Source organism: Martes martes (genome assembly GCF_963455335.1).
Source record: "Martes martes genome assembly, chromosome: 4".
In the NCBI taxonomy this organism is placed as follows: Eukaryota; Metazoa; Chordata; class Mammalia; order Carnivora; family Mustelidae; genus Martes; species Martes martes.
This window is the reverse complement of record NC_137891.1, coordinates 1,630,781-1,643,189: the sequence shown is the minus strand read 5'-3', so window position 1 is coordinate 1,643,189 and position 12,409 is coordinate 1,630,781. Positions and strand designations below refer to the sequence as shown.

Genomic DNA, 12,409 nt, shown 5'->3' with positions numbered 1-12,409 from the left:
CGGGCAGCGTCCTGCGTGAACGACGGGGGCGGGGGCTGTGGGTGTGCTGCGGGGGGTCTCCCGGGTCAGGAATGGGGAGAGGAGGCCGGCAGCAGGGGGTGAGAGAGGGCGCCGCCGCAGGACGCAGAGACTGGCCCCGCCCGGGGAGGCTCCCCCATGCCCCCGCCGGGCCCCTCTCTGCTGTTTTCTTATCTTATCTGTTTAATTCAACAATGAGGCCACAACAATGGCCTCACTTTTCGAGCCACAATTAAGAGGAGACGCATGGGTGCCCTCAGAGCTGCTGGCAACAGGCGCGTTCCTGAGCTAGGAGGAAGTCCTGCACTCTGGGCTCACGGAAAAAAGCATTTTATTAAAATGACGGCCGCATGGAAAGGGGCAAAATGTCTTATTCAGGTGGGAAGAGGACGTGTGCTACGACGGCCCCAGGGACCCACCACCTCCCCCACCAGCTGCGGCCAGGGCCTCCCCCACCAGCGGCATGCCTCTCCATGTTCCCCTCCCCCCAGTTCCTGCCAGGACCCCCCACCCTCGCCCTCTGCAGCAGCAGGGCCGCTGGGACCCGCAGGGGAAGGAGGACGTGACCGGCAGAGAAGTGGGAGGAAGGGACAGCACCAGCTGGTGGGGCAGGGGAGAGTGAGGCGATCGGGGCAGGGCTGTCCCACCGCAGGCTGCAGGCTGGGACCCCAGAAGGGGAAGCTTGAGGGGGAGGCAGGGAAGGGGGGCCTGCTGGGAGCAGGCAGGAGGAGCCGACTCCGCCGGGGAGAAGGCCCCCGTGGGCCGCACCGCGGCTGTCTGGGAGACTGGGAGGCCATGTGAGCGCCAGGGCGGCCCATCCCGGCCCCAACACCCAGGCCACAGACAGTAGCTCCATGGAGCTCCCCTCCTCGGGGTCCAGGCTGGCCCCGACCCCAGGGCCCAGTGCCTTCCCTCCATGGCGTCCCGCTGCCCATCCGAGAACGTGGACCGGCCGAGGACACACCCGTCAGTGGGCAGATGTGCAGACTGTCAGGGGCCCGGTCCCTCCAGGGCCGCACTGACTGGAGGAGTAAGCCCGTCACGCCCAGGGCGGGGGTAGTGGGGAGGTCCGCAGCCCAGCCTAGAGCCCCGGGAGCCACCTGCTAGCTTCTGCAGGCCCCTGGTCCACACTCGCCTCCACTCCTACTCCGACCCTACAGGGCAGGTGCCCACACCCTACCTGAGTGACAGCCTCCCTCCTGCTCCTTGCTTCCCGCGGGGGAAGAGTCACCACCTTGTGTGCCTCCAGGACCCCCGGCCCAGCAAGGTCATGGTCCACATTTTAAGGTGGACCTTGGGACAAGGTCCCTGACACATGGGCCAGGCCGAGGCTAGTTCCTGTGGTGTCAGATGGCCTGTCCGCTTGACCAGGGCTGGGGGTATCGTGTGAAGAGTGGGCCTCAGTAGGGTGTCCCCACAAGATGCCCTGTGCAAACCCAGACCCAGAGGGGATGTTATCAAGGGCTGCACCCAGACACCAGGTGCCCACCAGGGCCAGCCCAGGCCAACCAGGACATGGGGACCCAAAGGGGACCCCATGTAGGGCCCAGACAGCATAAAGCCAGAAGCCTTCAAGACTGAGAGGAGCGCCTCCAGCTGCCGGGGCTGGCCAAGGAGGCACTTACCCAGGAAAGCAGGGGGCGGACACAGCCAGGCCTGCGACAGGGCAGGGCCCATCGGGCAGCTGCCTGCAGAAGGAACACCTCGGGTCCCTCAGCCTCTGTGGCAGAGCAGGTGCTGAGGCCGCTGGCCGGGCCCAGGCCACTGGCCCTACCGGGGGGCTTCTCCAGGGGTGGGCAACCTGGTGACCTCTGTGCTCTGTGTCCGATGCTGGTAGGTCACAGCCACACGGGGCCCCTGCCTCTGCTGGCGTGGGAACACCATAGCCAGCCCCGCGGTCATTATCCCAAGGCCCTAGCTCTCCTGCCCAGGCTCCGTCTTGTCCTCCCGAGGCTCCTCCAGTCCCTAAGACCCAGGCAACTCAGGTCCCCCAGGCACAGGCCATCTCCCAGATTCTGCCTCTCCCAGAGTCTCTGCTGTAGACTGAAAGGTCTCCGTCCGGGGGTCACCAGCTAGCCAGGTGAAGGTGTCCCTCGTTCCCTGGACGTGGAGCTGCCACACCCGGGGCTCCCTGACGGGGACAGGCACGGAAGGCGCCCAGGTAGATGCCAGAGCAGTGAGGGGAAGGGCTGGGTGGGAGGCAGCCCAGAGACCACCCTCTCAGGTCACCATGACCCCACCTGCTGGGTCTTAAGCGTCCTGTCTGTCCTGCTGGGCCGCCACCCTACCTGGGGGCTGCTCCTGCTGGGGAACAACCTCCCCAAGTCGTGGTCCGCCTACAAGGTCCCGTTCCCGATTGCGGCCAGAGAACTCCTATGCACCCTCCCAGGCCCACTCCCAAGCTCACCACCTCCATGAAGCCTGCTCAGTTCCCCCAGGCCTTTCCCGCAACCCCAACCTTCTGCTGTCTTGAGGGCTCCCTCTTTTGGGCTATGTTCATGCTGGTCACCTCTGTCTCACCAGCCAGGCAGCCCCTGGGACACAAAAAGTCTCAGTAAAGGCCAGGGAAATGAGTAAGGGCCCTGAATGGCACTGGGAGAGCCAGCTTTCCGCACACAAGACCGTCCCGGGCTCCTGCTGGCTCCCAAGTCCACGTGGGCTCAGGCAGAAAGACACAGCCCCTGCTTCCCGGACAAGCATTCAGCTGGAGCCCTAACTTGGTTTAGCTCCTCTCCCTCCTGCCTCCCCGGGGGTGTCTGGGACTGAAGGGTCGATGCACACATGGCCCCGAGGACCAGATGGCCAGAGCTGCACCTCCCGTGCCGTGGGTCCCAGCCACGGAAGCCAGCCCTGGGCTTTTACCAGATCTCTCAGCCTTGCTGAACATCCCTCTGCACCAGCCCAGTGCAGGGTCTGGTAAGGAAAAGCCTGTCCCGGCCTCCCGGAGCTCGCCAGTGTAGACGGGTGGCCACAGATGTAGACGCCAAGGGTCCTGGGAGCACACCCAGCATCAGGCTGGAGAGCGAGCATTGGGGTGGGGAGGAGGCAGCCCGCGCCACCGGGGTCTACCGTGCAGGGCCAGCCCACCCTGCCCGCCCCTGCTTAGATGGGGCCCCTCCCCTCTGAAGCTCCCTTCCCGGGTCTCCCCTGGGGCCTGGCAGTCTGGAGGCCGGCCGGCTGCCTGACCGCCCAGGAGCTGCCGGGAGAGGACGAGGCCCGCGCTGTGGGTGGTGCGGGGCTGGCGTCTGCAGACACCGAGGTGAAGATCGGGTGTGGGGGGCCCCGCGGGAAGAGAGTGGGGGAAGCACTGGCCGCCCTGCGTGGGTGCCCACAAAATATGCTTCTGCACCGCAGATAGACCAAGCTCTAAGGCCAGTTCACTTCGAAAGGTCAGTGTGAAACGAGTCCATGGGCCCTGAAGTGCCATGGGGCCTGACACGGCCCTGGTCAGCGCAGGGTCCTTCCTGGCTCCCGGGCGTCTCCCAGCGGCTCGAAACAGCACCGGCCTCAGGCCAGAAGCCTGGCCCTGGGGAGCCGCTCGGTCACTGCTGCTGCTGCCGGCTCGACTCCGATTTCCGCGGTGGGGACCACGCTGCAGAGCTCAGCGAGGGCCAGGGAGGCAAGGCGGGTCTGCGTGCCAAGGGTCCCGCGTCTTTCCGTCCCTCTGTTCGCTCGAGGCTTTTCCACGAAGCGTCTTCGACCGTAGCACTTGATTTCTCTAACAGATGTGTTCACAGTAGTTGGGTTATCTCCTGCTCAGCTGCTCTCGGGGCGACCGGAATGCCCTTGGGATGCGCACGTGCACACCTCCTGCCGGAGACCCTGCCGGTGTGGCGGCACACAGGGCACATCTGTCAAGGTGACGAGCCCAAGACCACCACTTCAGGGAACGGTATGCCTCCCGAAGACGCGGCCGGGCGCACCCGGGGGGCCGGCTGGTTAAGCTTCTGGCTCTTGGTTTCGACTCAGGCTGTGGTCGCAGGATCATGGGACGGAGCCCCACGTCTGCTCCGTGCTGGGCAGAGTCTGCCTGAGACGCTCTCCCCTGCCGCTCCTGCTCATACTCTCTCTAAAATAATCAGTCGCAGAAGCAGCAGCTGCTGTTGCCAGAGGCAAGGGCGGCGGCGGGCGGGCACCCGTTACCCAAGGTGTCCAAGGTCAAGTGCACAGAGGGCAGACTGCCTTTACCAGGGCTTTGCTCTGAGTGGATCTGGTTTACTGTCTGGGTCGCTTGCTTTGAGCCCTAAGAACTTCCTTTAGCATTTCTCGGAAGGAGAGCGGGCCCACCAGCAGCAAATTCTCTGTGTGCATCTGGAAACCTCATGCGCTCACCTTACTCTCAAAGAGAGCTCTGGAGGCCGCCGGAATCCTGGCCGTGGGTTTCCTCTGAGCACTCAGACCACACCGCCCCCGCCCCTTCTCGGACACCAGCCCCACCGGGCACGCTCGGGGTGGGGACAGCTTTCCCCGTGTTCCCGACTCTGGATCGCAGTGTAGTCCCGCTGGAGCTCACTGGCCTGCTGGTTTGTAGACGAACATGGGGATTTTTCGGGCACCGTTTGAGTACTTTTTCTGTTCCTTTCTGCCTCCCGGAGCTCTGGTGGTGCAGACGTGGGTGTCCCTGCATCGCGCGGTCACCTGGACCTCCAGGTCCGTCGAGGTCACGGGTTCTTTCTCCTGCCAGCTCACGTGGCCGCCGGGTCCCTCAGGAACTCTTCACTTTGGTCCTTGTACTGGTCAGCTCTGGAATCCCCTCTTGGTTCTTCCGGGCGTGGTAACCGTCATCTTCCCAGTGATGCTGTGTGACGCGCCACCACCGGTCTCTGCCTTTGCTCCTCCCCGCCCCGTGTTGAGCCGTGCTGCCCCCGGCCGTGTGTAGAATGGCCAAGTTCGAGTCACTTCTGTTAAACCCAACCCCCAGCGGTTCTGCGGCTTACTGCCGTCTCACGGGGTCTGAGCGACACCCGTTTCTTTGCATGTTCAGGTGGGAAGCGGGTCACTTCAGGGAGCGTGCCGCCGCAGTCCTGGGTCCTGGCCACCCCGCCGGGTCGCGTTACTATTGTCCTGTTGCTTACTTTGTCTGCTGGTGCTGGGCTGGGTGGGGCCGGCAGCGGGGGCTTGTCCCAGTCCCCACAGCCCCTGCTCCGGCCTCCCTGGTGCCTCCCAGGGGTGCAGCCTGGGGCTGGCCCACAGCGGCCCTGCGCGGACAGTGGCCCTGCAAAGCTGCTGGACTGTGTCCCCCGCCCACACCGGCCCCTTGCTGGCTGACACCGACCGCTCTGGCTCTTCCAGTCTCGCCCTGAGCATAAAGGCTTCAGAGCCTGATCCGAGCAAACCCGGCTCCTTCGGAAGCAGCTCCTGCGACCAGCGTTAGATTTTTCCTGCCCCACAACCAGCCCGCAGCTCTGTGGCCAGCCACGTCAGTCCTTCGTGGTGGGGAGGGGCCTGGGCCACGGCCCCTGGAAAACAGCTCTGAGCCCCAGCACTGGGAGCGGGGACAACGCTGCTCGTCTCCGACAGCTCTGGGGGCAGCAGTCCCAGGTCTCCCGGGCTGGAGTCCGTGTGGAGCCCCAACCCACACGTCGAGACCACCACGGGCTGCCGGCCTCCCTCCTCCACACACCGGGCCCTCCCGATCAGTGTCCGCCGTGGCCTCGCGGAGGGGGCCGAGGCCGGAGCGCGGCTGCGGAGAGAGCGAGGCGGAGGGAGGCGGGGGACCCGGCCCGGCTGTCCCGGACGGCGCCCTGGTGTGCACGCTCCCCTCCCCGGCCACACTGTCCAGACGCCCCGGTGGCCGGCGGGGCCTGTGGACCGGGACCCCGCCCAAAGGCCCGGAGCAGAAGTGCCGCGCGGCGGCGGAGGAGCCACTCGGAGGACCTGTGCTTCCTGCGCCTGAGGCCGGACGCAGCAGACGCCCGCGTGGGACCCGGAAGGGCCCGAAGCACGAAACGGGGCCCAAGCAGCAGAGGAACCTGGGTCCGTGTCGCGTCGCCTCACACCCCGGTCACCCTCCTGGCCCCGCAGGCCGGCCGGAGGCAGGCAGGAACCCGTGCTCTCCCCCCCTCATGGACCCGCGAACAGCCACGAGCCGCCTTCCACCCCCACCGGCGTCCACCCTCCCCACCACCTTCCTGCCCTCGTCGGTAAACCTGTGCTCTCCGGAGGCAGGACGGGGGCCTCGTCTGATCACCCCCAGCCTCGGGCCGCGCACAGCGCCGGGCACACGGCGGGCAGGGAACCCACGCCACGCTCTGCGCTAAATGACGCGTGGCGGGGAGCGCACCCACACTGCGAGAAAGCCCGCCGGAGCCGGCAGCCGTGCCGCCGCCTTCCCGCGGCGGCTCGGGCTGGCCCTCGGAGGCGGCGGCGGCGGCGCGTCCCATTTCCCCTAAATTCTGCTTCCCGTGCACCCCGGCTCCGGCGAAAGCACGCAGTCCGCGTGGCCGCGTACCCCTGCCTCTACCCCGTCCCTCCAAGGCCACATCTGACTCTGGGGCCCCGAGCTGCCTCCCGAGGCTCCACCTTCTGACCCAGGAAAGACCAGCCAAGAGCGGGGCAAGCACGTCGCACAGGGCGGCAGGGCTTCCCGGATGCCACACCCGCGGACCCCACCACCAGGGCTCTGGGCCAAGTGCTCCTGGGGGATGCGGAGCCCAGGCCTCCTAAAGGTGCCTCTGTGGTGACCCACCTAGCTCTGATTTCACACCCGGCCTAGTTAGGCTCCACCCAGAACTGCCTGGGAAAAAAGATTCTGAGGCGAAAGCAGTCTGACCCACCGGAGCCTGGGGGTGCTCTTGGAGGGCAGGAGGGGGCAGAGGTCTCTGGCAGGAGCGTGGGACGGCGGGACGGGTGGAGGGGCTCACCGGACGGCCTTGCTGGGCCCTGGGCTCTGCCAGCGCCTGCTCGTGGCCCCACAGCCGGCTGCAGCCCAGGGCCCCACACTCCACCAGCAGAGGCCACGCGAGCAGCGCGCTGCCCGTGGGGCGGGGCACGGGAGGCCAGACCCCGCTCTGCCCCCGAGCCTCCCGAGCGGCATGGGGGCTCAAGTAGGCGCTGTGCTCTGTGGCTGCTTCTGGAAGGAGCGCAGACACCCCTCAGGCCGTTGGTGACAAGTGTTTATTGGGTGGCCACAAAACAGCCAGGACGGGTGCACGAATCCACAGCAGGGCATCCAGGAGCCCCCCCATGTCCTGTCCCTCCAGCTGCACCTGCCGGCAAAGTCCTATTCAAGAAGCACGCCGGGCTGCGGGGGAGAGCTCCTCGGCGTCCGGCCACCTCTCCGGGCTGCCACCACGGCCGCCGAGGTGAGGGCAGGTGCTGCAGGGACTCCCGACACCTCACCGCAAGCAACCGCCGTTCAACGACACGGTCCGACGCGGCAGCCCACGGCAGGGCTGCACAGATGTCACTCCAGGCACGGGAAGGAAGGGGCGTGGAGGCGGCACAGCCCTGAGGCCACCTGGCCCGGAGATAAGGGTGCTCTGAGAACAGCCTCGCTGGGTCGCGGTCCCTGCGTGGAAAGCAGGAAGCGCGCTCGCCCACGGGCGGCTGCGTCGCTTGCGCTTGTGAAGACGCGCGTGCAGCAGACGAGCGGCCTGTGAGCCACACGCGGTGTCCCTCGCAGCTGGCGGGCGCCCCAGGAGGCGCGGGAACGAGAACCAGCAGGCGGCCGGGCAGCGAGGCCGGACCCAAGGGCACAGCGGTGAAGAAAACAGAGTCGCAGCCCTGATGCGCACGCACAAGGAGGGTGCGCTGCCATCCCGGGCCGCGGGCAGTCCTGGCTCCGGGCCAGTCCGGGCCGCGGGGAGCCGGCGGGGGGCCTCGGCAGGCGCGATCTTCCCAAAACCAAGCCGCGCAGCCGGCTCTTCCCTGCCGGCGTACGGAGGCGCGGATAGCGAACGCAGGGGTTCAGATGCAGCCGGAAATCCAACCAGCTCCTTCTACGCCGGGTGGCGAGCAGAGGCCTAAAACTCATTTTTGAACGCCTCCGCGAAACTTGGGGACAGGCAGGCGGTGAGCGTGAACTCCCACGGACGGGGATCGGACCTCGGAGTGGACTCGGCACCAGGATGCTAGACACGCCTGTGGTGCACCACGGCCCCCCCTGGGGCAACAGGTGGGGGGGGGCAGTCCTGCTTGTGTTAGGGGAAGGGGCTCCGCCATGCCAACCCCGAGTGTGGCCCCCATGTCCTGGAGTCCCGACCCCAGGGCTGAGGCCTCCTGGCAACACTGGGGAACTTCCAAGAAGAGGCTGGCATGGTTAAGTGAGTTCACGGCTGACGGGACAACTGCCACCTATATGCCACAAGCAGCCACGACTGAGCCCCGAGGGGAGGACGGGGCCGGCCCAGGGCAACGCCAGCCCCAGGCAAGGGGCTGCAGGTCCTGCCATCAGCTGGCCCGAGGGCTGGCTTTCCTCGTCCTGGACGTCCTGGACGGACAGACAGACAGCTCCACCCACCCATACAGCAGGACTCAGCCAGCGAACACAAGTCCAGACTCTGCCCGGCTGGGCCCCACTTCCAGCCACGGGACGCTGGGTCGGCTTCAGGTGTGGGCGAGCCAGCCGGAGTGGCCACTCACACTCGCGAGCCAGGACAGAAAACACGGCAAGCCCGCGATGAAGCAGATGCGCCGGGACGGGCCGCCCTGAACGGCCAAGAGCGCACGCCGGCCGCCGCAACCTCCTGGACAAGCTCCGGCCCGCAGGCGAAGGCCGCGTGGACGTCAGTGCTCGGCGGCTGCGGAGGAGCAGGGCAGAGCGGAGGCCTCCTGGGGGGCCTCGAGTTTGACCACGGCCCTGAGGGCCCCGCGCCGCCACTTCACCTGCCTCTGCCGGGCGAACACGGAGCGCAGCGCGCGCAGCTGCCCCACCTCCTGCGCCGTGAAGCAGGGCTGCCCCTCGGCGAAGCGGACCACGGCGTCGAAGGACAAGGCTGCCTGCTCCCAGGCTGCCTCGTCGCCGTCCTTCTTGGCGAGCTCCAGGCTCCCTGCGCCCGGGGCCGGGCCTTCTCCGACCGCGTGTCCCGGCCTGCCCCGCTCGGCTGCCGCGGCCTGGGGAAGCCGGCTGCCAGGGTGGGCTGGGGCCTCCGTCCCCAGCTCCAGAATGTGAGCAAAAGTCTGATCGCGAGGCTTCACTCGGAGGCGCTCCGGCTCCTCCTCTGAAGACGAGCCCTCGGCGAACATGACTGCCGGCCACAGCTTCCTCCAGGCCCGGCTGAAGACGTCGCCGGGCACGGCGCTCCAGGCGCAGGCCACGTTGAAGACGGCGTCATTCATGCCATAGCGGGGGTGGCAGGCCTGCAGTGGGACGGGGGGGTTAATGAAGTGCCTCATGAAGTCTCTCCGGATGCCCTGGTCCATGGGCTGAAGCAGCGACGTGGCGCTGGCGGGCAGGAAGACGGTGAAGATGTTGCCAGAGGCCAACTCGGCCTCCCGCGGGCGGGCGCGGGCGTTGTCCAGCAGCAGAATGGCTTTGCCGTCCTCGGGCAGACCCGCCGCCCGGAAGTGCTCCTTCACTGACGGGACGAAGATGTGATGGAACCAGTCGGAAAAAATCTCCTTGTCCACCCAGGCGTTCCCTTGGGCCTTGTAGGCGACGGGCAGCTGCTGGATGCCCCCAAAAGCCCGGGGACCGCCGCCCTTGCCGACCACCAGGGGCTTGATCTTGTGGGAGCCGGTGGCATTGGCACACATGAGGACGGTCAGCCTGTCCTTGCTCTGCCTGACGCCGGGCACCGCCCCACCTTCCAGGCTGGGACTGGGCAGGCACCGCCAGAAAAGGCCGGTCTCATCGGCGTTGTACACCTGCTCGGGGGACAGGCCGTGCTCGGCCGTCAGGCTCCGGAAGAAGCCACAGAACTGCTCGGCGGCTCGGTGGTCGGCCGCCTGTTTCTCGCCGGACGCGTCCAGCTTCTTGATGCCGTGCCTGGCCTTAAAACGCCAGAGCCACCCACCCGAGAACACGCAGGGCTCCGTAAGCCGCATCTGCTCGTAGAAGTCCTTGGCCTTCTCGATGAGCATGGGGCCCGACACGGGCACGCCCTCGGCCCGCTTGCCCAGGAACCACTGGTACAGGGCGCGGTCCAGGTGCTCCAGCTTGGGCGTGTGCAGGGTGCGCCGCTGCTCCGCCGCCGCGCTGGACGCCGAGTTGGCGAAGAAGCGCAGCAGCTGCGCCTTGTGGGCCTTGATGTCGTACAGCGTGGACATGCCCACGTTGTACTCCTGCATCAGCACTTTCCTGCTCTCCCCCTTCTCCAGGCGCGCGCAAATGTCGATCTTCTCCTTCAGGGTCAGCACCACCCTCTTGCGCTTCTCCCCTGGGCTCCGCCCCGCAGCCTGCTTGGAGGCCATGGTGAGGGGTGGCTCGTCCCCAGGAGCTGGGGAGGAGGGAGGACACGCGTGGCAGCGGGGGAGGGACGGGGAGTCCCGGCAGACTCCTTGCCTCACCTCCCCCGTCCTCCGCTCCCTCACCTGCCGGTCCCGTTCCACGGATCCCGGGCCACCATGAGCCCCAGTTCCTCCTGTGATCCGCCCTCCAGTGCTAGTGACGTTGCCACCTCCCGGCCCCTCTGCAGGAGAGACGACTAGTGTCACGCCGCCCTGGACATGTCCACACGGTTGGAACCTCTGGTCTTCTCTGAGGGGGATGGTGGCCGCTCCTGCCTTCAAATGTGGACTTTAGAGAGTACAGGGGTCCCGGGAGCGCAGTTCTGATTAATCGAGGTAGCACTGTCTGTGCTGGGGCCGCCTCTCCGGGCACATGGCGCTGTCTCCCGCCGTGCTCTAGGAACTGGAAAGCAGAACAGGGGAAGAAAGAATGTTATGGGCCGCGGGCCTGGGCCCCTGCCAGCATCCGCTCACTACTTCGGACAAGCTGCAGCAGAAACCACCACGTCGAGGGGGCGACCGACACGAGTGCTGGGCCCGAGGGACGCAGCATCCAGGAGGCTACCCAACTGGGCACACGGGCTCTTTCCAGTGACCTCTCAGTCACCACGGCTCCCTCAGGTTGCACAACTCCATTCTCTCCTGACCCTTTCCCGAACACCCTGCCCCTCCCTGTGCCGCTGGGCACACTCGGAGGGCAGAGAACAGGCATCCTTGATGGATCCTTCAGGAATCACACCCTTGCCATGGTTCTCCTGCTAAGACACCAACTCCTCCATCCTGGGAGGAGCCAAGGGCTGCTGCCCTGACAGTGCCCGGCCCTGCTGGCCTACTCCGTGCAGGGTCTGCTGGGCTGGTCCTGTCTTCTCCCTCCCAGCCTGTGTCCCCTCACTGCCTTCATGACTCGGCCCCCCGTTCCTCACCGCCTCCGCCCAGGAGACAGCGGATCGCCAGGGCGACAGCTACAGCCAGCTCGCTGCCGGTCACCCCACCCCGCGACGAGAGGCACGCAGCACTCACAGGTGGGCTTCGAGCAACTCCGCACCCGCCTGCCACCCAAGCCCTCATTCTGGCGGTGCCCTCCCACCTCCCACAGATGCTGAGGCCACAGGACTGCTCAGAGGTGCCACGTGAAAACGGAGCTCCGTGAGAACACAACTCAAGACGAATGACGTTAATTCGAATGTTGTGAGAGCTCCACGGCGACTCTAGACCTGTCACCTGCCAGCTCCGGACACATTCTGCCCTGCGGGTCAGCCTCTGGGTCTGCCAGGCGCGGGAGCCGCTCCTTCAGGGCCTGCCTTCATCCCACCTACGTGAGTGGACTGCTCGGCCCCGCGGGGAGCAGAGGGAAGTAAAGGCCACCTCAGGACCAACTCCAAGCACAGCAGCGAGGCCTCCCGCAGGCTCTGCCCCTGAAACCGGAGGTTCCGGACGTTTCCTGTCCCTGACGTGCGGGTGAACGCGAGGTGTGTGCGGAATGACACTCGCTGGTTGGAAGCACCGTGGACCCCCGTGAGACGCAACTACTTTGAAAACCGAGACTCAGATATCCTGACATTCTGAAACACCTTCTTAAGCCAAAAGGGCACCTGGGGCAGGATTCCGGGCTTCTCGCCGTGACTTCAACGTAAGCACGGAGGCGGAGGCCTCAGGAACACGGACGGACACATCTCACCCTCCTGGGCCCGACGGACAGATGAAACGGGGGTGGCGGGCGGAGAGGGGCAGGAGGCCGAGGAGGGCGGCCGCTTCACACCTGCTCCTGGTCCCTGCGAGGGGAAGCCCCGACCTGAGAAGAGCCTGAAGGACTGGGGCCGAGGAGGCGGAGCCACAGTGGGGCGGGGGGCGGGGGGCGGGGGGCCACGAGAGAGGAAATCTAAACAAAACAAGTAATTTGGAGACTGAGGCAGACGCGGGAAGACTCCAGGGGCAAGAAATGCGTGTGCACCGGGAGGGGGCGCGGCCCGCTGGGGGGGCGCTGGGGCGGGGGTGGGTCCTG

At 66.6% G+C, this 12,409-nt stretch overlaps 1 protein-coding gene across 1 annotated transcript; it reads right to left on the bottom strand.

Annotated features, from left to right (window-relative positions):
• Nucleotides 1-8,745: 8,745 nt before the first annotated feature.
• On the bottom strand, nucleotides 8,746-12,128 carry JRK (Jrk helix-turn-helix protein; the record flags this gene model as incomplete). Its single annotated transcript, XM_080800190.1, has 2 exons — nucleotides 12,000-12,128; nucleotides 8,746-10,810 (listed from the first exon to the last, which is right to left on the bottom strand). Exon 2 carries the CDS (start codon nucleotides 10,369-10,371, stop codon nucleotides 8,746-8,748), a length of 1,626 nt encoding a protein of 541 aa, XP_080656316.1. The 5' UTR covers nucleotides 10,372-10,810; nucleotides 12,000-12,128.
• Between the last annotated feature and the right edge of the window lie 281 nt (nucleotides 12,129-12,409).